General features: G+C 50.1%; 2 protein-coding genes across 7 annotated transcripts in view; one reads left to right on the top strand and one right to left on the bottom strand.

Annotated features, from left to right (window-relative positions):
* Nucleotides 1–24,224, top strand: part of MYH11 (myosin heavy chain 11) — a 160,237-nt gene that overhangs the window by 51,324 nt on the left and 84,689 nt on the right. For all 6 annotated transcript variants that reach the window (XM_031002889.3, XM_055365702.2, XM_063699582.1 and 3 more), the window contains 2 exons: nucleotides 10,660–10,687; nucleotides 22,959–23,061. In XM_031002889.3, coding sequence (XP_030858749.2) covers nucleotides 10,660–10,687; nucleotides 22,959–23,061 — 131 coding nt within the window. The remainder of the gene's footprint in view (nucleotides 1–10,659; nucleotides 10,688–22,958; nucleotides 23,062–24,224) is intronic.
* LOC129527750 (calpain-15-like) lies at nucleotides 63–3,934 on the bottom strand. Its single transcript, XM_055366625.2, is given in 2 exon segments — nucleotides 63–2,959; nucleotides 2,962–3,934. Coding segments are annotated over 2 exon segments (2,742 nt in total). The 3' UTR covers nucleotides 63–1,190.

The raw sequence follows: 24,224 nt of genomic DNA, 5'->3' as shown, positions 1-24,224 counted from the left end.
CATATCATGGATAGATGGCCTATTATCATTCCATATCATCTGTACCTTTTTTTTTTTTTTTAAACAAAACAAAACGCTTTTATTTGGTCCATTGGAGCCTGAGTCGGAAGCCACTGTGGAGAATCCTATCGTAAAGGAACGGGGCTGACAGTTGATAAAATAGTCTCTGTGTCACAAGAGCTGGCCGTATTTACAGGGTTAAAAATATTCACAGCTCAGAGTACAGGGAGGCCAAAGGGGAGTGGGAATGTTTCTCCAGGTGAAAAGGCCCCGGAAGCCCCTGTCGGGGTAGGAGGGGGAGTGGGGGCGAGGCTGGCCCGCTGCCGGGGGTGAGGGGCCAGGAGGGCCGGGTGGGGACGCAGAAAGCTGGGCTCAGACGTCCATACACTCCTGGGCTTCTGTGGGGAGGTGGGAGCGGCTGAGCCCTGCCCATGCCCACGATGTGCTGGGGTCCCTCTCTGGCAGGGCCGGGCCGAGGAACAGGGTTGGCTGAGGAGCCTGCTGGTCCCAGTGTGCCCGGCAGCCGTGAGCGGTGCTGAGAACTGGTGCCCACCCACAGCGGGCCTGGCGCCCGCCTGCACCCAGTCATGGCTTCGATCCTGGCGGGCACTCCAGGATTTGCATAGTGTTGCTGGGGGGCTGGCCAAGGGCCCCTTCTTCTGAGGCAGGCACCGCCCCGGGACTCGCCGCTCCACACCAGGGCTCCAGGGACCCCGCCTGCCCTGTGGGGGACAGGGACCCGGGCTCTGGGGGAAAACTGACCTTATGCCCCGTGAGGGGTGGTCCCTGATCCCACCCCAGGGTCTTGGCCTCTGACACCCAGATTTGGTTTTGTGGACAGAGCTCCTGGCTGTCTCCCCCGCAGGAGACCCTGAGCCCACAGGGAGGGGCAGCCTGGCCTCGGCCCCCGTCGGGTGTTGAGGCTGGCAGGTGAGCGGGGATGGTTCACAGCCCGCCTGGTTCGAGGTATTCTGCGTGGCGGCCGGGAGGCCTGGCCAGGCGGACTGTGGGGTTCAGGGAGGGGAGGGAGGGGGGCGGGGGGCCCATGGGAAGCTGAGCCCTGGGCTGGCAGCTCCCTGGGCAGGGTCCTGAGATTCTGGCTCAAGCGTCCTCTGTCGGGGTCTCCCTCATAAAGTGCGTGTGGGGGTGGGAGGTCCGTCTGTGCACAGCCCCTGCCCCAGGCATGGTGGTCACAGCGGCCGAGGCCCATGCAGACCGGCGACCTCTGGCGTGAGCCGGGGGCTGTGGGTCCCCTTGGAGGCTGTCCAGTCACTGAGGAAGGCCTGGGCTGCCTTGCGATGTGCCAGGCGGTGGGTGATAGAGAAGCCGGCATTGCCCTCTAGCTGGGACAAGATCACCAGGACCTGCCTGTGCAGGGGTGGCACGCTATCCTGGGTGCGCAGGCTGCCGCGTGTGGACACCACGTTGAAGGTGTCGGTGCAGTCACACTGCACGTGCAGGTAGGCCTTGGGGTGCCGGTTCTCCACCACCACGATGAGCCCCGCCCAACCGTGTGTCAGGTAGTAGCAGGTCATGCCCTCACGGCCCTCGTGCCGCTCTCCGCGGCTCTCGGTGAGCAGGATGATGGCGTCGGCCAGCGTGGTCGGCTGGGCTTCCACGGGCTCCACCATGACCAGCCTCGAGCTGTACACAGCCAGCACGTGGCCCGGCGGCTCTGGGGAGGCTCTCGGGACCCCTGCTGAGGGGCTGGAGGCCTGGGGGGCAGGGGTGCCCGGCAGGGGCGGCCCCCAGTGGTTGAAGGCGCAGCACACCACAGCGTATTCGCCAGGCTCCAGCATGACGTCGCAGCTGACAAACTTCTTGACCGTGCGCTTACTGTGGGCCAGGAGGCGGCCCAGGCTGAGGTGGCCGCCGCTGCCGAACGTGGCCCGGAACACCAGGATGCACAGGTCCAGCAGGTGGCTGTCCACTGCGTCCGAGCGCCTGCTGCCCTCCTGGAAGAGCGCGAACTCCAGCGAGGCCCGCTCCAGCACCGTGAGCGCTGTTACCCCCACGGGCGCGCTGGCCGAGCTGGGAAAGCAGCCCTGCACCCGCGCCTCCTGCCAGTCCGAGTGCACCTTACAGATGTCCACGGAGTCGAAGTACCTGACAAAGTCGCCGTACTCCATCCAGAAGACGCCCTCACTGCTGCCGTGCGGCATGAGCTCACCACGCAGGTGCCCCGGCCAGTGTGGCCACTCGTCGGACCAGCTGCCGTTCCAGGAGAAACGGCCCCACGGGTTTCGGAGCCGCAGAAGCCTGGTACCCTGGACATCTCGAACATCCAGGATGGAGTAGGCGTGGCGGGGGCGCAGGCCCAGGCTCTCGTAGGCCGAATCGTCCACCTTCGTGTTGCCCCCGCCACAGGAGGCACCCATGAGGAACCCAGCCTCCTTAGAACTCAGCATTTTGGCCCAGATGAGATCAGTGTCAACGGGCTCCTCGCGGGGGTTAGTGGAGCTGAGCTGCAGCGCCAGGCTCTCACAGGGGGCGCCGGTGAGCGTGGCCAGGCCTTCGATGGCGCGGCCCACCTGGAGCACAAAGTAGGAGCCGTGCAGCTTGGCCAGAGCCTTCTCGATGAGGGCCACCCACAGCTGCTTCCGCTGCGCCTGTGAGAAGAAGAGGCAGCCGGCCTCATCGCAGGGCAGCATGTCGTCCACCAGCACCGTGGTCCACGTGCCGTCCTTTCACAGTCGCACCTGGTAGGCGCCCTCTGCACACAGGCTGCGCGTGACCATCACCCGCTCCACCAGGTCCGGCCGCTCCGCCAGCACTGCCAGGGCACTCAGGAACCAGCAGTTCCCCAGCAGCCCCTGCAGGATGTCCGAGGGCCGCAGTGTGTGGAACACAGACCACGTGGCCCTGTGGTCCCTGAAGACGGAGCAGTTGATCTCCTGGGGCTGCAGCCACTGCCTCACGCGCTGCTGCACGCTGTCGCCCGCGGGGAAGCCGGCAGACTCGGGCCGGGAGGGAAGCTGTCATCCACGAAGCTCACATTGTTCTCCCGGCAGAAGGCCACGATGTTCTCCCAGAGCGCCTTGGCCTCGCCCTCGTCCGTCTGCCGCCGCTGCTCCACGTGCATGCTCTCCCTGCGCCTCAGGGGCGCGGCCCCCCGCAGCTGGGCCACCAGGAGCTGAGGCGTGTGGCAGGCGGTGCAGTGCTTGGCCCGCGGTGCGTTGAGCAGGGTACAGGCAGGGCAGGCCCACTGCCCCGGGCGCTTGGGCAGGACGCGGGAGGCCTTCTGGGCCGAGGACACCCGTCCGCAGCTTCTGCCGCAGGGGCTGGGCTTGTCGGCCCCACAGTCGGGGCAGTGGGTGGGAGGCTCGCCATGCTCCTGGAAGCCGTGCAGTTTGGAGCAGCCGCAGGCCGAGCACCTGGGGGCCGCTGTGGGGTTTCTGAGCGTGCACTTGGCACACGACCAGGTGGTGAAGTCAGGGCTGGAGGGGCTGGCGGGCGTGTAACGCACGGTGTCTCCGGCCAGGTCGATGATGTCACTGCCCGAGGTGGAGCTGCCGGCCTCTACGCGGCTGGTGCCACCCTCCGTGGCCTCTTCCTCCAGCACACTCAGCCGCTTGCCAGACAGCAACTCTGCTAGGCGGGAGGCCCCAGCCCAGCCCGAGCCCTGGGGGGGTCCCCTGCAGCCGGCAGAGGGTGACGGCTGGGCAGCCTCAGGCACCGGCGGCTGCAGCTGGAGGGGAACCTCGCGTCGGCTGCGCGGCACAGGGTTGTTCTGAAGCTGCAGCAAGCTCCCAAGCCCTCTCTGTGCCGCGTCTGGGCTGCTGCCTCCACAGCGCGGCCCCGGCCCCCGGGCCCGCTCGCCCCCGCCGGCCGATCCACAACTTCTGCCTCCGGAGAGCGGCGGGGCCCCTCTCGCCGCCGGCCGCGCTGCCCGGACGGCCTCCCGCTCCTCAGCCGCGGGACGCCCCGACCCCATCTGTACCTTTTTCCACCAGAATGTTTTGAGACATTTGTTAAGTAAGGATCACAATGATGATAATTACTAAAATGGAGAGAACCTGTGGACCATGGGAACCACTAGGCCATGTGACACTCACGTTTATATTAGAGAAAGGCACCGTTTTCTCAAAGCACTTTTCCTCCATCTGCTGAAAGATTATTACAATAAATACACAATGCAATACAATAAATGACCAATGCAAATAGTTTCTCCATAGAGTTATGCAGTGTACAACATGCACCACGGTCCATGGCCATCCTGCAGGTAGGAGGTCAAGTGGAAAGGTCTCCAACTCAGCTCTAGAAAAGTGCAGAGTTAGAGAAGGTATCATAGAAGAGTTCACTCCCGAGACGATGTTTCAAATACAGATTAGGGTATGTACCCGAAGAATTGAAAAGGTACTCAAACTAAAACTTGTACAGGAATGTTCATAGCAGCACTATGCAGAATAGCCAAAAGGTGGAAATAACCCAAATGTCCGTCAGCTGTTGAATGGATAAACAAAATATCATCTATCCATACAATGTGATATGACTCAGCCACAAATAGGCATAAAGTCTGGGACCTGCTATAACATGGATGAACTTCAGCCACATGCCGAGTGAAAGAAGTCAGACATGAAAGGCCACACATGTTATAATTCCATTTATGCAAAAATATCTAGAATAGGTAAGACCATAGAGACAGAAAGCAAATTGGTGGTTGCAAGGGCTTATGGGGGAGTGACTGCTTAACGGGTAGAGGGTTTCATTTGGGGGTGACAGAATATTTTAGAACTAGATAAAGGTGGTAGTTATGTAACACTGTGAATGTACTAAATGCTCCTGAATTATGCACTTTATTTATTTTTTTATTTTTATTACTATTTTTTGAGATGGAGTCTCCCTCTGTCACCCAGGCTGGAGTGCAGTGGTGCGATCTCGGCTCACTGCAACCTCCACCTCCCAGGTTCACGCGATTCTCCTATCTCAGCCTCCTGAGTAGCTGGGATTACAGGTGTGCACCACCGCACCCAGCTAATTTTTGTATTTTTGGTAGAGGCGGGGTTTTGCCATGTTGGTCTCAAACTCCTGACTTTAGGAGATCCAGCTGTGTCGGCCTCCCAAAGGGCTGGGATTACAGGCATAAGCCACCGCACCTGGCTTGAATTATTCACTTTAAAATGGTTCTTTTTATGTAGTGTAAATTTTACCTCAATGGAAGAAAAAGAGAGAGAGAATGGATTAGGCCAGAGGAGAAGTGGTGGTGGGTGCACTGGGCAGAAGAAATCACTTGTGCAAAGCAAGGAGGGAGTGAAACTGCTTTGTACGGCGGAGAACACTGCTTTTGAGTCCAACACAAGCTCAGGCTTGGGGAAGGAATCAGATAAAAATTTCCAGGATCTCAGAGTTCCCTGTGCTCCACACGGGTTGGCAGACAGCACCCACATGGAGTCCTTCTGCTCGTAACCAGCACCCTGCAAGCTTCCCACGCCTGGAAGTGGTGTGTTTCTGATGGGAACGTCAGGCCAGAGGTCTCCCAGCAGCCCCCAGCTCGGAGCCGCGCTGGCAGCTCCCAGGCCTTCTCCTGGAACCCGCTCCCTCTCCTGGGGGCCCTGTGAGCATCTGAGCCTATAAATCTCTCCTGCTCTGGGCCTAGGATTCACAAGACTGCCAGGAAAGCCTGCCTCTCTCCCTGAAGTAGTGGATCAACACAGCCCATCTGTCTGTCCATCTCAAAATCTTTCCTTAAGATAGTGGAGGTTGTCTGGGCTGGTCCCAGGAGGTTCTCTCTGCCTGGGTTCTAATCACAGGGTACCTGGTTCTTCTATCCTTCACCCTCTTTTAAAAAATCACTTTTTAGTACTTTGGGAGGCTGAGGCGGGCGGATCACCTGAGGTCAGGAGTTTGAGACCAGCCTGGCCAACATGGTGAAACCCCGTCTCTACAAAAAATAGAAAAATTAGCCAGGCGTGGTGGCATGCACCTGTAGTCCCAGCTACTTGGGGGGCCGAGGTAGAAGAATTGCTTGAAACCAGGAGGCAGAGGTTGCAGTGAGCCAAGATCGAGCCACTGCACTCCAGCCTGGGTGACAGAGCGAGACTCCATTTCAGAAAAAAAAAAAAAAAATTAAACTGGTTTCCCATTTTGCTCTGTCCTCGAGTGAATTTCTCCCCCTGGGTGGAAGCTAAAGGCACGGGTATCTGTCTGTCTCCAGAGTATAATGGAGAGATTAAAGTTTGATTGTTTTTTTCCTGTTTTTTTTTTTTCTTTGAGATGGGGTCTTGCTCTGTTGCCCAGGCTGGAGTGCAGTGGCAAAATCTCAACTCACTGCAACCTCCACCTCCTGGGTTCAAGCGATTCTCCTGCCTTAGCCTCCCGAGTAGCTGGGATTACAGGTGCCTGCCGCCATGCCTGGCTAATTTTTTGTATTTTTAGTAGAGATGGGTTTCACCATGTTGCCCAGGCTGGTCTCGAACTCCTGACCTCAGGTGATCCACCCACCTCAGACTCCCAAAGTGCTGGGATTACAGGTGTGAGCCACCACGCCCGGCCTCCTTTCTCTTATAAATAGGGACACCATTGATTTAGGTCTCACTCCAAGCCAGGATGACCTCATCTCAACATCCTTCCCTTAATTACATCTGCAAGACCCTTATTCTAAATAAAATCACAGGTGGGATACAGTGGCTCACGCCTGTAATCCCAGCACTTTGGGAGGCTGAGGCAGGTGGGTCACTTGAGCCCAAGAGTGTGAAACCAGCCTGGGCAACATAGCAAGACCCAATCTCTACAAAAAATACAAAAATTAGCCGGGCATGCTGGCATGTGCCTATAGTCCCAGCTACAGGGGAGGCCGAAGAGGGAGGATTGCTTGAGCCTGGGAGGTTGAGGTTGCAGTGAGCTGAGATCACGCCACTGTACACCCACCTGGGCGACAAAGTGAGACCCCATCTCAATCAATTGATAGTCAATAACATCGCAGTCTGAGGTTCTGAGTGAACATAGCTTTTGGGAGTCACAGTTCAACCCACCCCAGTGACCTTGGGCAAGTTGCCTCACTTCTGAACCTCACTCTCCTTATTTGTAAAATGGAGGCAATGCCAGTGCCCACCCCAGGGGCTGCTGAGAGAATTCAGTGGGTCACTTCAACACAGAAGTTCAGCATACGCCTGCAGTGCAGTCAGCGCTCGGGAGATCGGAGCTGTTAGTGGGATCGTAATGCGGTGGCTCTTTCTTTTCTGTCTTTTATAAGCTTTGTGGTCATGATGATTTCATAAAGAACAATACCGACTCTTTTTCTATTGACCATTTTTGGTGGGATGAGGAAAAGTTTGTATGTGTTCATAGCACAAACATAACCAGGATAGAAGTAGAATGGGTGAAAGTAGGTCTTCCTCCTGTCCCTTTTCTCAGTACTTCAGGCTCAGGCCTGTTTGTTGTTTTTGTTTGTTTGTTTGTTTTGTTTTCTTTTTGGAGTCTCACTCTGTTGCCCAGGCTGGAGTGTAGTGGCATGATCTCACCTCACTGCAACCTCCATCCTGGGTTTAAGTGATTCTCCTGCCTCAGCCTCCGGAGTACCTTGGATTACAGGTGCATGCCACCATGCCCAGCTAATTTTTGTATTTTTAGTAAAGACAGCGTTTCACCATGTTGGCCAGGCTGGTCTTGAACTCCTGACCTCAAGTGATCTGCCCGCCTCAGCCTTCCGAAGTGCTGGGATTACAAGTGTGAGCCACCGCACCCATCCCAGGTCTGTTTTTAGAGATAGGGTCTCACTCCATTGCCCAGGCTGGAGTGCAGTGGTGTAATCACAGCTCACTGCAACCTTGAACTCCTTGGCTCAAGGGATCCTACTGTCTCAGCCTCCCAAGTAGCTGGGACAAGGGGTATGTCTATCACACATAGCTAATTAAAAAAAAAATTTTTTTGTAGAGACTGGGTCTTGCTGTGTTGTCCAGGCTGGTCTGGAACTCCTGGCCTCAAGTGATCCTCCCATCTCAGCCTCCCAAAGTGTTGAGATTACAGGCGTGAACCACTGCATCCTACCTATATATCTGTCTTTTTAAAACACAAAAGGTATAACACTATGCTACCTCATCTTTTATTTTTAGCTTAATATATTTTGGATATTTTTCTGTGTCCATCCATAAAGCTCTGCCTGGTTCTTTTCAATGGCTGCCTATTTTATTTATGTATTTATTTTTTATTTGTTTTTGAAACAGAGTCTTGCTCTGTTGCCCAGCCTGGCATGCAGTGGCGCGATCTCGGCTCACTGCAGCGTCCGCCTCCTGAGTTCAAGCAATTTTCCTGCCTCAGCCTTCTGAGTAGCTGGGATTACAAGCGTGTGCCATGACACCCAACTAATTTTTGTATTTTTAGCGGAGATGGGGTTTCACCATGTTAGCCAGGCTGGTCTGGAACTCCTGAACTCAAGTGATCCACCCTCCTTGGCCTCCCAAAGTGGTGAGATTACAGGCATGAGCCACTGCGCCTGGCCTGCCTATTTTTAAATGTGCCATTATATAAACACACCAGAATTGAAACCCCAGAGCTGACTAGTCTTTAGGCCTTTTGTCTTGAGGATTTCGTTCAACCAGGCCACCCAAACATCCATCTATAATCCGAGGGAAGAGAGAGAGAACTGATTGGAGTTGGGCATAGAATCTGAGGAACGTGCCCACATCCAATCAGTTCTCCGTTAAGACTACAGATGAAAGAGTCATCTCTTTCACCTTGCCTTCTTCAGTCCCATCCATCCATCCATCCATCCATCCATCCATCCATCCATCCATCCATCCAACTCATTTACCCACCTATACACTCTCTCCTCCCTCCCATTCACCCACCCATCCACTCTCTCATCCACTGACTCATCCTTCCCTCCTCCGTCCAACCATCCGTCCAACCAGCCATATACCCACCCACCTACCCATCTACACACCCTTCCCTCCTTTCTTCTTTCTTTCTTCCTATCTATCCATCCATCCTTCCTTCCTTCTTTCCATTCATTCGTCCACCTACCCACCCACCCACTCATCCATTTGTCTTCCTGTCTCTCTACCTATCCATCTATCCATCCTTCCATCCAGCCATCTATCTGCCTATTCACCCAGCTTCCCATCCATTTATCCTCCCGTCCATTTACCTATCCATCCATTCTTCCATCCACCCATCCTTTATTCCTTCCTTCTTTCCTTTCTTCCTTCCTTCCACTCACTTGCCCATCCACCTCTTCTTCCATCCTCCCATCCATCTACTCATCTGTCCATCCATTTTCCCACCCATCTGCCCATACACCCACCCACCTAACTCACCTACTCATCTGCCTATCCACCCACCCATCCACCCTCCCGTCCATCTGTCTATTCATCCATCCACCCACCCATCCATCTACCTACCCATCTACCCACCCTTCCATTCACCCATCTACCTTACCTTCCTTTCTTCCTTCCTTCCGTCCACTCATCTTCCCATCCATCTACTCATCCATCCCTCAATCCATCCATCTAACAAGCATAATTCAGCACCTACCATCTATGTGCCAGTACTAGAGATACAATGTTAAACCAAGCCTAGGAGATTTTTGATGAAATGAAGCTTGTGAGAGCTGAGCACTGAACTAGTAGGACTGAAGCCAGGGAGTGGATTTAAGAAATGCTTGCCACTGTGGCATTGTCTACCAGCAGATATGATGCTGGGATTTCTACATTGTTAGGTGACCATTGAACGTATTGGTAACTGTTCTCAGATCCCTCTTTGGGAAGGAAATGGGTCTTTAGAGCCTGGCTCCACCTCAGAGGCCTCTTTCAGAGTAGAAGGTGATGGGTAATGTCTGCTTAATCACATCTAGTTCTTTGATGACCTCTGTATCTTTTGGGTTTCTCTGGTGGTAAACAAGAGAGACTGACTCTGTCATCTAGTAGAGGAAAGGGATTTGTAGGGGAGTATGGAGGAGCTCACAGATGCAGCAGGAACACTAGGAATCAGGCTAGGTAAATGACAGAAACTGGGCTGCTTGGGCCCAGGGGCAGAAAGGAAGTCTGCCTCAGAGCTCTGTCCACCTGCTGTGCTTCCCTGTCCTTGACTGAGCTTGGAGTTTTAGGCCAGAGAGTCTGACCAATGCAGCCTGGAACACATTCTTACCTCTTTGTTGAAGGTACTTATGAGGCAGTCCCACTAAGACTGTACATGATGGCAGGGGTGATGGGGGAAACCTCAAGGACCACAGGATGCTTCTGGAAGAAGAGGGAATGGATGCTGGATTTACAAAAAAACACAAATGTGCACAATACTATATTACAGATGAAGGAACTGAGGCATGGAGTTTAAGAATATTTGCTCAAGGCCACAGAGCGGAGAAGTGGCTAAGTGGGACCCCGATCTGTATAGATCCAACATCTGCGTTTGGTCCCTAACCTAATCTGGGTGGGGTGGGCCTCCCGGGACGCCTCCAGAGCTGATGTGGCTGGATGCTAATGACTCCTGGATCAGTCAGGCTCCAGCATCTTTCTGGGGCTGCCTCTGGGACTTTGGGGCTGCCCTTTTGGCTTTGGTCTTGGCCCCTGTGCCCTGGGCAATGAGCCCAGCTGACCTGTTGTCACTTCCAATGAGGCAAGCATGGAGAAGCTTTAGAATGGGAGGGCCCTGGGACGAGCCAAGTCCAGACCCTTAGCTCAGAGCTCATTTTAATTCATGGCTCTTTTTTCTTTCTGTTTGCAGATCGGGAGGACCAGTCCATTCTATGCACGTAAGTGGAACTGCTTTTTCTTCTGTTTTTTTTTTTTTTAAATCTGTAGTTGAGATCCAACCTATGAAAGAAAAGATCCATGAGTGCAGAGATCTTTGATTTGTTCATGGTTCCAAGTGCCTCTCTTTATACCTGGCACCATGTAGATGCTCACTAAACATTTGTGATATATGGTCTTCTGCGGAGGCAGGCAAACTTAAACTCTTAATGACACCTGGTATCATTTGGTTCCATATCTCTCCTCCTTCTAAAAAACTAGCATTTATTGAACATTTAGTTCAAGGCCAGGACTTGAACTAAAGATTTTATACGCAGAATCTTATCTAATTGCATAACAGCCATCTGTGTTGATAGGGAAGATGTTAAACTGTCACTTTAATATTTCACATTTATCAAGCCACAAACACATCAGTGCCATATTTGGTGATTGGTGTCACTGTTTCTTTGAAGACCTAGGTACATAGGCAGAAGATAGTAACTCATTTTAGAATCATTCAGAGAGTTTTCACTATTGTATTTATATGCAAGTAACATATATTAATATATATTGTTGATTCATTGACATTGAACTCACAGCCAGCAGCTCTGTGGCTGATGCCTGGATGAAGTTTATCTGATGTGTATTTATTACATAATGGATATCACAACTTTATTGTGCTTGGAAACATGAGCCAACACTTGAGCACTATGCTGGGGACATTTTAGTATGTGTGCTGCCGCAGGGAGCACATCTGAGGGGACATTTTAAACTGCAAAATAACTAACAAAAAGCCACAAAAATACAAAAAAAGGTGGCACTAAATACACTACAGAAAGGGCACTTGTTTACAGTATGAGAGTTGAAACTAGAAGGTAGAGCATTCCCCTGTTCAACCTGAGCTGGGAACATGTGCATTGGGGGAATCGAATTTTCCTTACTCTGCACATGTTCACAAATGATTACAAAAGTGCCATGAATATTGATTTTGGGGTCACAAATAACTTTCAGCAGGTCGGCGAATTTGAAAATATAGAATATATAAATAATGAGGATAGACTGTGCATATATATATTTACATAATATATAATATGTATTATATTTAATATATTTATATTCATGTATATATATTTGAAGGTCTGGAAGCAACTAAAGCTATATTCAACAGAGGTTATTTACATAAAATATAGCATTTCCAGGTAGCCACTACAAAGAGTGAGGCTGATCTATTTATGCTCAGAGAGAACGCTCTTTATAGATAATACCATTGAGTGGAAAACACAAGGGCAAACCAGCATATGCATAATGTAACCGTGTGTGTCTTTAAAAAGGGCAGGATTGCATGGACGTGCATATGTTTCCTATTTGCATGAAATTATCTGGAAGGACAATTAAAAACTAGTAATTAGAATTTCAGATGGTGATGGATGGTAGGATGGCAATGAACTGTATTGAGAGAAGCTTGAAACAATAAGTTTGGGGTTGATACAGATAGAAAACCTGGAAACAATAAAACAAAGGCAATTATAAACTCCAGGAAAAACCAAAAGTTGGGATGGAAGGAGAAGTAATCACATTGGACTAAGGAGCCCAGCTGTGCAAGTTTGGAGTATTTATCTAACCAGAATAACTACCTGTGATGGAATTGGCTCTGTGGGGAAAGGGAAGAGGATTAGATGGGAACTGAATTCTCATATTCCATGGTAGGATGTACACATTTGATGTTTGACAATGAATAGTCTGGATCTAGAGATATAATGCTACCTAGATATGTGGATATAAATGCTAAAACAACCTGCCAACTTGGTTTCCTAGTTTTCTGGCTTCTAGGGGTCACCTGCATTCCTTGGCTCATGGTCTCTTCCTCCATCTTTAAATCCTGCAGCATGGTATCTTCAAATCTCTTTCTCTGGTCCCCCTACCTCCCTCTTATAAGGCCCAGTACCTTTGTGGTTATATTAGCCCCACCTAGATGATCGAAGACAGTCTTCTCATCTCAAGCAAACATATTCACAGATTCTGAGGATAGGCCATGGACATTCTTGTGGGGGCTGTTTTTCAGCTGACCACAGAGGCATTTGATCCCCTAGGAGCCAAACCCATGTGTGAGCCACATGTCATCTCCCCAGGAACCAAAATAGTGTAGCTCAACTGCCCTCTGTTGAGTGAATGAATTAAGTGTGGTAACAGAGAGGTGCAGGAAAGAGTAGGACTTTCAGATGACTTCCTAGCTATGTCGCTATGCACAGGTCACTTGACCTCTCTGAGCTGAGCTTATGGAGAGGCTGTGAAGATGAAGAAGAGGCCACCCTGCTCTCATTTCCAGCACCCATGCCATCAGCAGGTGCTGTTTCATCTAAAACGGTGCTGTCCAAAAGAACTTTGTGATGAGCACAAAGTTCACTTAAAAGTTCACTTAATTGAGCTCTTAAAAAGTGGCAAGTATATTGCAGAACTGAATTTTTAAGATTTTAGTTAATTTAGATAGCGGTTCCTGCCTTGGACAGTATGATGCTGAAATATTTCTCATCTCTGTCCATTCCTCTGACTCCACCGCTTCTTCCTAGTTCAGGGTCCCGTCACCTCTCACCAGGGCCTCTGTAGCAGTCTCTTAAGCTCCCTGCTCCCATTGCTTGCTTGCTTCCTTCCTTCAATAAATATACATTATAAGAATATTCACTCATTATTCATTGAATAAATATTCATTAGCATGCTGTCATAAAGTGTGGATTCCAGAACCTAACCCCTTGGGTTTGAATTCTGGCCCCATCATCGTCTAGTTAGTTGTATGCTCCAGGAAATAAGTCAGTTCACTTCTCTGAGCCTCAGTTTCCCCATCTGTAAAATGGGAACAATAAGCACCCCATTGGGTTGTTGGAAGGATGAAATGAGTCACTACATGTGAAGAACTGAGAAACAGGCCACTGCCCCATGGTGAGCACTTTGTAAGGATCAACTGCTATTGTAGTGAAAGTGCTCACTATTTTTTAAAAATCCTTCCTGCAATCCAGTATCCATCTTGCAGTTTGTTTGTTTGTTTGTTTGTTTGTTTTTGAGATGGAGTTTTGCTCTCATTGCCCAGGCTAGAGTGCAATGGCGTGATCTTGGCTCACAGCAACCTCCACCTCCCAGGTTCAAGTGATTCTCCTGCCTCAGCCTCCCGAGTAGCTGGGATAACAGGCATGTACCACCATGCCTGGCTAATTTTGTATTTTTAGTAGAGACAGGGTTTTGCCATGTTGGTCAGCCTGGTCTCGAACTCCTGACCTCAGGTGACCTGGGGAGCCTCGGCCTCCCAAGTGCTGGGATTACAGGCATGAGCCGCTGAGCCTGGCCCATCCTGCAGTTTGTTGTTGTTGTTGTTGATTTTTTTGTTGAGACAGAGTCTCACTCTGTTGCCCAGGCTGGAGTGCAGTGGTGCGATCTTGGCTCACTGCAACCCCCGCCTCCTGGGTTCAAGCAATTCTCCTGCCTCAGCTTCCCGAGTATTATGCCATCATGCCCAGCTAATTTTTGTATTGTTAATAGAGATGGGTTTTCTCCATGTTGGCCAGCCTGGTCTCAAACTCCTGATCTCAGGTGATCCACCCACCTCAGTCAGCCTCCCAAAGTGCTGGGATTACAGGCATGAGCCACTGCGCCCAGCCCATCCTGCAGTTCTGATTCTCCCCACACTGGTTCTAAAGTCCCGTTCCCCTCCTGAAATGGTTTCCTGCACCCATGAGAATAAAACTCAGATTACTTACTGTGACTTGGAAGACTGAGTGTGATCTGCTCTTCCCTCGTCACTTCCTGCTGTCCCCCTCTGTTGTGGCCCTCCAGCCATGCTGGGAGCCATTCTGTCTCATACCTGGGCCCAGCATTTCCCTCCCTTGGACCTCTGTCCATACTGTTTGCCCTGCCTGGCCCACCCTTCCCTCCATCCTTCCCACAGGGCTCTCTTGTAACTTTCAAGGCTCAGCAACTCCCTGGCTTCCCCATCCACAGCCTCCCCTCTCCTCCCTTCCCCTCGATCTTCTCAGTCACATCACCCCGATGTAGCAATGATATCTCCACCACAAACTATCTTGATTATTTGTTTACTTGGCTATTGTGTATCTCCATCTCCTGGAATGCAGCGTTAGCAAGGACTTGGCACACTGCCCACACACAGCCAGTGCTGGAGAAGGAGGCCTTAGCCGTTGTTAGGGAGGAAATCCCAAAACGATCTGACTTTTATTTGCAAATGCATCCAGTCAGCCCAGAACCACCACCATCTTCAGTCTCTGTATTCAATTTTATATGGCTTGTTGTGAAATTCAGCCAAAGTGACTTGAAGGACCTACAAGTTGACAGCAGGGCTGAGCTTTTAGGTGTAGTTGGTGCTCAAGAGAAGCCAGGCTGGAGCCAACTGTTTGGTTATGCAGTTAAGAAACTGAAAATTGGCCGCGCACCGTGGCTCACGCCTGTAATCCCAGCACTTTGGGAGGCCGAGTCGGGCGGATCACGAGGTCAGGAGTTCGAGACCATCCTGGCTAACATGGTGAAACCCCATCTCTACTAAAAAAATACAAAAAAATTAGCTGGGCATGGTGGCGGGTGCCTGTAGTCCCAGCTATTCAGGAGGCTGAGGCAGGAGAATGGCGTGAACCTGGGGGGCGGAGCTTGCAGTGAGCAGAGATCGCACCACTGCACTCCAGCCTGGGTGACAGAGCGAGACTCTGTCTCAAAAAAAAAAAAAAAAAGAAAAGAAAAGAAACTGAAAATTGGCCACGCACTGTGGCTCACGCCTGTAATCCCAGCACTTTGGGAGGCCGAGGCGGGTGGATCACAAGGTCAGGAGTTCGAGACCATCCTGGCTAACACGGTGAAACCCCATCTCTACTAAAAAAATACAAAAAAATTAGCCGGGCATGGTGGCGGGTGCCTGTAGTCCCAGCTATTCAGGAGGCTGAGGCAGGAGAATGGCGTGAACCTGGGGGGCGGAGCTTGCAGTTAGCTGAGATCGCGCCAGTGCACTCCAGCCTGGGTGACAGAGCAAGACTCTGTCTCAAAAAAAAAAAAAAAAAAGAAAAGAAAAGAAACTGAAAATTGGCCGGGCGCAGTGGCTCACGCCTGTAATCCCAGCACTTTGGGAGGCCGAGGCGGGTGGATCACGAGGTCAGGAGTTCGAGACCATCCTGGCTAACACGGTGAAACCCCGTCTCTACTAAAAAAATACAAAAAAATTAGCCGGACACGGTGGCGGGTGCCTGTAGTCCCAGCTATTCAGGAGGCTGAGGCAGGAGAATGGCGTGAACCTGGGGGGCGGAGCTTGCAGTGAGCTGAGATCACGCCAGTGCACTCCAGTCTGGGTGACAGAGCAAGAGACTCTGTCTCAAAAAAAAAAAAAAAAGAAAAGAAAAGAAACTGAAAATTGGCTGGGTGTGGTGGCTTATGCCTGGAAACTCAGGGCCTTGAGAGGCCGAGGCGGGAGGGTGGCTGGAAGCCAGAAGTTTGAGACCAAACTGAGGAACACAGTAAGACCCCATTACTACAAAAAATTTAAAAATTAGCTAGGTGGGATGGTGCACGCCTGTAGTCCCAGCTACTCAGGAGGTTGGGGAGGCAGGATCACTTGAGCTTGGGAGTTAGAGGCTAAGTGAGCTATGATGGCACCACTGCACCTCAGCCTGGGCAACAGAGCAAGACCCAGAGACAGGAAGGAAGGAAAGGAAGGGAAGCAAGACAAGAAAGGAAGGAAACTGAAAGCTGAATAAATGTAATTTTTAGGCCTGAGTTGTATTTTGTCTAGCATGTAATCCATCCAGTATAATCAGTTTAATTAGAGGCCATGGGCCTGGCTGGAGATAGAGCTGTGTGATCAGGGGGCTAAAGTAAGAGGAGGAGGGTGGTTTCACATAAAATTAGAGAGAGGTAGCGGGGTGCTTCCAGGTCCTGGGGAGGAGTTTAAACTTTCGTCTAAAATGGATGACAGGCTGGGCACGGTGGCTCATGCCTGTAATCCTAGCACTTCGGGAGGCCAAGGCAGGCTGATCGCTTGAGCTCAGGAGTTCAAGACCAGCATGGCCAACATGGCCAAACCCCATCTCTACAAAAAACACAAAAATTAGCTGAGCGTGATGGCATGTGCCTGTAGTCCCAGCTACTTAGGAGGGTGAGGCAGGAGGATCTTGGTTCACTGAGCCTGGGAGGCAGAAAGTTGGCGCTGAGCCAAGACTGCACCACTGCACTTCAGCCTGGGTGACACAGTGAGACCCCATCTCAAAAAATATAACAATAAAATAAATAAATGAAATGGATGAGAACGTGCTAAGGGACTCAAGCCAAGGAAGGACAAAGTTTGACCAGTGGGTCAAATCAGGCCCTTGTCTGTCTGTTCCAGATAAAGTTTTATTGCAACACAGCCACACCCACTTGTTTTCATATTTGCTTTTGTGCTGCAGTGGAGAGAGCTGAGCAGATGTGACAAAGAATGCATGACCCTCAAAGTCTAAAATATTTACTGTCTGACCTTTTACAAAAAGAGTTTGTTAACTACTAGCTTGAACAGTGGGAAAATGTGAATATTATTTATATTTTAATGATAGGATGAATGCTAAAAATCATTATACAAACAATATATAACCTCTGTGGAGGCAGTGGTTATAAAAGTAATAATAGGTGGGCACAGTGGCTCACACCTGTAATCCCAACACTTTAGGAGGCCGAGGCAGGAGGTTTGCCTGAGGCCTGGAGTTCAAGACTATCCTGGGCAACTTAGCGAGATCCCACAAAATCAAAAAATTAGCTAGGTGTAGTGGCACAGGCCTGTCATCCCAGCTACTCAGGAGGCTGAGGTGGGAGGGTCACTTGAACCCAGGAGTTCGAGATTGCAGTGAGTCAAGATTGTGCCACTGCACTCCGGCCTGAGCAAGAAGCAAAACTCTGTCTCAAAAAACAAAAGTAATAATAACTAACATTTTGGCATACCAGGCATTGTTCTAAGCATTTTATGTAAATATTCACTCATTTAATCCTCACAAGAATCATATAAAAGGTCAGGCATGGTGGCTCATGCCTGTAGTCCCAGCACTTTGGGAGGCTGAGGCTAGAGATCACTTGAGACCAGGAGTTCGAAACCAGCTTGGGCAACATAGCGAGACCCCTGTCTCTACAGAAAATTTAAAAATTAGCCAGCTGTGGTGGTGTGCACCTGTAGTCCCAGCTACCTGGGAGATTGGGGCAGGAATATCACTTGAGCCTAGGAATTCTCAGCTGCAGTGAGCTATGATTGCATCACTGCACTCCAGCCTGGGCCACAGAGTGAGATCTTGTCTCAAAAAAAAAAAAAAATCATACAAGGTAAGTGTTTTTATTATACCCATTTTATAATGGGATAAAGAAACTGAGGTATGGAGAGGCTAAATGACTTGCCTAAGGTCACACAGGTAACTGGCAGAGCAGGGATTTGAACTTGAGCAACCTGGCCCTGGAGCCCATTATGCTATTCTGCCAATTGATGCTATAGGGGAGAGAGGCGTTGCTTCTGCCTGGGGTTTTGCAGGACGTGTAGGAGTTGTACAGTACAAAATGCCAGGGTGCTTTGCCAGTCACATAAAGACCAGGGACTGAGTAACTGTGAGGTTCATCAGAGGCAATTTGGCTTTCCTACCAGTGGCAAACCACAGGCTGCAATGGACTTGGCAATATTCGACCCTGGGAGCCAGGACCAGCTGCAGAATTTGTAAAATTTTGCAAAATGGAAATGCTGGCTGAGTGCAGTGACTCACACCTGGAATCCCAGCACTTTGGGAGGCTGAGGCGGGCAGATCACATGAGGTCAGGAGTTCGAGGCCAGCATCGCCAACATGGTGAAATCCCATCTCTACTAAAAATATAAAAATTACCCAGGCATAGTGGCAGGCACCTGTAGTTCCAGCTACTTGGGAGGTTGAGGCAGGAGAATCACTTGAACCTGGGAGGTAGAGGTTGCAGTGAGCCACCATCACACACTGCACTCCAGCCTGGGCAATAGAGCAAGAGTCAGTCTCAAAAAAAAAAAAAAGAGAAAAGAAAAGAAAAAAGAAAATGCAGAGCGTTTATAAAGAATTAGGAAGAATTTCCAGATGGCAACATTAGAGTATTAAGCACAGGGTGGTCCCTGTGAGACTGTACAGGTCACACTCATGAAGCCAGCCTGGCTGGGGGATTAAGTGGCCATTGGGTGGTTCCTCCCTGCTGCTGGGGCTGGACTGATTAAAAGGACTTGGCATTGGAGTAGTTACAAGGCCAGGAGGCCATAACGTGGTCATGAGTCTGGTCCTTCTCCAGGAAGCGGGAGCTCAGTACCAAATTCCCCAAGAAATAAGAAAGGAGTTTAGGGTGCTCAGACCAGGAAGGCATCTTCACCCCTAGAGGTCAGGGGTCAGAAAAGCCAAGCTATGAATGTTTCTAGACCGGCTCTAAGCACATCAACCTTCAGACGCCCACGAGCCTGGAGCTTGGGATGTTTTCTTTGGCAGAACCTCCCAGGGCAATTTATTTTTCTCAACAGAACTTGGAAACAGTGGAGCCCAGCAGCTACATGGGAAGGGGTAGATGCCCAGAGTTTATGTCCCACTCCCCATCCCAGGCAAAGTGGGAGACCATAGCCACGGATGGGGCACATTGATGTCTTTGCGTTTTTTTCGTCTGTTTGTTTGTTTGTTTGTTTGTTTTTTGAGATGGAGTCTCATTCTATTGCCCAGGCTGGAGTGCAGTGGCACGAGCTCAGCTCACTGTAATCTCCGCCTCCTGGGTTCAAGGGATTCTCCTGCCTCAGCTCCCCAAGTAGCTGGGACTACAGGCACCCACCACCATGCCCAGCTACTTTTTGTATTTTTAGTAGAGACAGGATTTTACCATGTTGGCCAGGCTGGTCTTGAACTCCTGACCTCAAGTGATCCACCCGCCTCAGCCTCCCAAAGTACCGGGATGACAGGCGTGAGCCACCACACCCGGTGATGTCTTTGTTGTAAAAGGGAGGAGGTGAGAGAGGTTCAAGGCCAGGGTGGAAAGGAAGGAACTGTTGTGGGAAAGGAGAAGTGAGCAGCAGCAGTCTAGGAGCACTGGTTTGTCAGCATGAAAAGTGTGATCCACACGTGTTGTTTGTGCACACTGCTGTCCTGATTCTTGTCTTGGATCTGAATAGGTTCATGACCACCTACGCAAGTGGTTTCCTACATCCAAAAATTTCTCTCCTTTCTCTTGCTTTAATCAGAATCCAACCCCTTCACTTTAGAATGAAGTCAAGCAAAGTTCTGACGTTAGCCTGATTGAAGTAATTCATACTTAGGTGTGAATGACTGAGTGGCTTGGTTCATTGATTGGGGCAAGTAAAGCCTCCTGGAATATATGGCAGAATTGCGGTGGAGTGGGGCTGGAACTTCACTCTGTCTTTTCTCTTTGCTGATTTGTTAAAATAAAAGGGTAGGAGGCAGAACATGGGCCCTGGTGTCAAGTGGACCTACGTTCAAATCCTGCTTCTCCTCCATTTCCTATCTGTGTGAAAGCAGGAGCAATTGTGGGCTGGAGCAATTTACTTCAACCTCTCTTTGCCTCAGTTTCCCCAGGTGGGTGATGGGGATAATTAATAACTCTCTCATTAGATTGCTGGGTAGAGTAAATGAAAAGATTTGTGAGCCCAAAGCCTAGTACTGTGCAGGCCTTCAACAAATATCAATTCCCCTTCCCCTGCCCTTCTTCTGGCCTTAGAAAGCAAGTCCCTAGAGGGTTGGGCCTGTGTCATGGAACAACTTGGTGAAATGTAATAAAAGGAATTCTGACTGCATTAGAATCAGAGACCTGACTTTCCATTCTGATTGTATCCCTTCTTTGCTGTGTGACCTAGGGAAAATTGCTTACCCACTCTGGGCAAGACTCTTCCTTCTATAATAACATGGAAGCAGGAAGAGGATAAAGGAAATAATTCATGTAGAGCAATTAGCAAAGGGACCCTTCCCCCTATAGCCCCCCAATGACAAATGCCAATTCTTCTCTGTCTTAAGAGATGGGATCTTGCTATGTTGCCCAGGCTTCTGTCAAACTCCTGACCTCAAGGCATCCTCCCAACTCAGCCTCCTGAGTAGCTGAGATTATAAACGTGGCCAGTTCTCTGCTGCACCTGGCTAGTTCTCCTCTTTTACACACACACACACACACACACACACACACACACACACACACACACACACATTCTGGTCTTAGTTTCCCCTTCTGGGGAAATGGGGTAATGCCTTCATGGTCCCCATTTCATAAACTGCCTCTGAGGCCATGTGAAATAATGTGGCCATTGGGAAGGAGGGCCTCTAGGAAGGGAAGGGATCACACAAAGTCACCGCAAGATGTTTCATCATTCTTGGCCATCAGACACTTGATTTCTGGACAGTGGGACCTGTAGGATTAGGCACAGCAATTTGGGGCACTTTTTTTTTCTTTCTCTTTCTTTTTTCTTTTCTTCTATTTCTTTTTTAAGCCATGAGCCAAGTTATTAATGGGCCCTTGGCAGAGAAAATTAATTTCTTTATTTCCTAATTAGGAAGAAGAGCAGAGACTGTACTAGCTTTGGTGGCACTGGTTCAGCACAGAGAACCTTGGGCTGACCTCGGGGTGAACAAATTCTTTTTCCAACTTAAAAAAAAAAACTCTCTTATATTTTAGAGTATTAAGTGAGCTCAGAAAATAAGAGAGATAAGGCAAAGAAAGGAAACACAAAAAACAAAAGTAAACTGAAAAATAGAAGAAGACAATAAACAAGTGAAGTTTTGGTCAAGGCACTGTCCTTATCTTTCACTAGGAGTGGTGGGACATAGAGGCAGTATCTGGATGGAGCTGTTCCATTGTGATGATTTCTGGTGGCCAAAACAGGCAGCTAGTTCACGAAAGTCATCTTGGTAAAAAAAAAAAAACAAAAACAAAATACAAAACAAAAAAAAAACTACCTTCATATTCCAGGAGGAGATACTTTTTTGATACGACAAACCATGTCGTGCTGATCTAAACATATCAGTCATTTACACTTTAGTGTGAATTACTTCAACTGGGTTTATTCTTAGATACTTGGCTGAGATCATCAGCTAGCTTCGTGATACATGGGGTGGGATTCCTCAGAGGATAAAGGGGCTTGCATCTGCCCAGTGACCAATGGGATAACCGGTTTTTTGGTAAATTTTTCTTTCCATAAGGGAGCTTCTTAAACTTTAGGTCCTGGTACTCCAGAGGCACTTACATCCTTTCTTGAAGGCTGCCTTGTGCCTGGTCTTTCCATTTCTAGCAATGCTAATGATGTCTGCAGGTGGATCACGAGGTCAGGAGATCGAGACCATCCTGGCTAACATGGTGAAACCCCGTCTCTACTAAAAATACAAAAAATTAGCCGGGTGTGCTGGTGGGTGCCTGTAGTCCCAGCTACTTGGGAGGCTGAGGCAGAAGAATGGCGTGAACCAGGGAGGTGGAGCTTGCAGTGAGCTGAAATTGTGCCACTGCACTCCAGCCTGGGGACAGAGTGAGACTCCATCTCAAAAAAAAAAAAAAAAAAAAAAAAAAAGTAGATAATTCCAAATAAACCTGTTTGGACCTATGTAAGAAAACTAAGGTTTTCTTGTTCACCCTATTTTTTTAGAGATGAGGTCTTGCTCTGTCACCCAGGCTGGAGTGCAGTGGTGTGATCATGGCTCACTGTGGCCTCAAACTCCTGGGCTCAAGCCATCCTCCCACCTCAGCCTCCTGAGTAGCTGGGACTACAGGCATGCACCACCATGCCTGGTTAATTTTTCTTATTTTTTTATAGAGTCAGGGTTGTGCTGTGTTGCTCAGGCTGGTCTTGAACTCCTGGACTCGAGTGATCCTCCTGCCTCAACTTCCCAAATAGCTGGGACTACAGGCATGTGCCACCATGCCTGGCTAATTTTTAAATCTTTTTCTAGAGGCAGTGTCTCTCTGTGTTGCTGAGCTGGTCTCACACTCTGGGCTCAAATGATCCTCCCACCTCAGCCTCCCAAAGTGCTGGGATCACAGGCATGAGCCACCGCGCCCGGCCCATCTTTTCAATCTTTGTATCTGAATTCTTTTCTATGTCCTCTTGGAAGGAATAGATTGGGCATTGGACCTAGGCTGGGGACCCAGTTCCACTCACTACCAGAGATGTGGCCTTGGGCAAGTTACTTCCCCTCTGGGAGCCTCTGTTTCACCCTCTGGGAAATGGTGGTGATGATCATTATTGTCCTGCCTGGCTCATGGAACTGCGGAAAGGTCACCATGGAACGTGTGCATAGATGATGTTCCCGTGTCTTTCAGAGGCGAGTCTGGAGCCGGGAAAACCGAAAACACCAAGAAGGTCATTCAGTACCTGGCTGTGGTGGCCTCCTCCCACAAGGGCAAGAAAGACACAAGTATCACGGTGAGTGGCAGTTCCCAGTCAGAGGCTGTGATTTAGCCAACCGGTCTCCAGCTTGCAGCCCAACCGAGATACAAACAGAACATCGTTGCAAGAACTCAGGCTCCGTCTGACTACCCCTCCCCTGAAGACTCAAAGAGGGACCGTCTTTTTGGCGAGCAGGCCTGTTGAGTGTGGGTGATTTCTTGGCTCAGCTAGAAGCATCCCTCCAGAAGGGGGCCCGTTTCGTGAAATGAGAATAAGCCCTTTCCTTCCATAGCGAGATCTTCCTCCACGTTGGGGCTTCTCAGTGGTGGCACTGATGTCATTTTGGACCAGATAACTCTTCCTTGGAGGGGCTTCCCTGTGGCTCGTAGAATGTTTCACAACATCCCTGGCCTCGACCCGCCAGATGCCGACAGCCCCCTTCCCTCCAGTTGTGACAACCAAAAATATCTCTAGACATTGTCAGATGTTCCCTGGGGTGGGACAGTTGCCCTCGATTGAGAAGCACTCCTTTCATGAATCTCTGTAACGTCCCAGGGGTTAAGGTACCTTTTGGGTTCCCGGATTCCTCCACGTGTCCCCCTGTCCCTGGGATGGAGATGCTGGTATCACTCGGCCCGTGGGCTTCAGTGCAATGCCATTCAGTAACTGTGGATTGAGCACCTACTGTATGCCAGGAACCACTTGGGGTGGGGACCTGGGGATAAGTCTGAGAGATGCTGTTATTCTCTTCTCTGAGCTTCCGGACCTGTGGAAGAGCATGTAGTTGTCAAAGAATCCCTCAAATAAACAGATGATGACACGGTATGACTAAGAGCTTGGGAGGAAAAGAAGAGCAGGTTTCTAGATTCATCTCCTCTAGGGCCCATCCTTCTCTTCCTCCTCATGTGTCAGCCCTGCCCCATCTATCCCACAGGAGGGGGCACGTGGTAGGGCCGCTAGGACTGGCCGGCGCCTCCGTCTGCAGGTTCGTGGGTGGGAAGATGGTAGGATGGAGATCTGACCACGGCGTGGGGTGTCTCCAGTGTTCGCCATTCCAGATGTCACTTTGCGTCCTCAGAGGGGACTCTGGGGCAGCCACCATGGCCGGCTTGTCTGGAGGCCCTTGGAGACCTAGGATGGGCGCTGGTCGTGGCTTTGGAGAACTTTCCTTCTCCAAACAAATGCAGGAAACTCAAGAT

Source organism: Gorilla gorilla, chromosome 18, assembly GCF_029281585.2.
Source record: "Gorilla gorilla gorilla isolate KB3781 chromosome 18, NHGRI_mGorGor1-v2.1_pri, whole genome shotgun sequence".
NCBI lineage: Eukaryota > Metazoa > Chordata > Mammalia > Primates > Hominidae > Gorilla > Gorilla gorilla.
The sequence above is the reverse complement of the archived record's forward strand: the minus strand, read 5'-3'. Positions and strand labels throughout refer to the sequence as shown.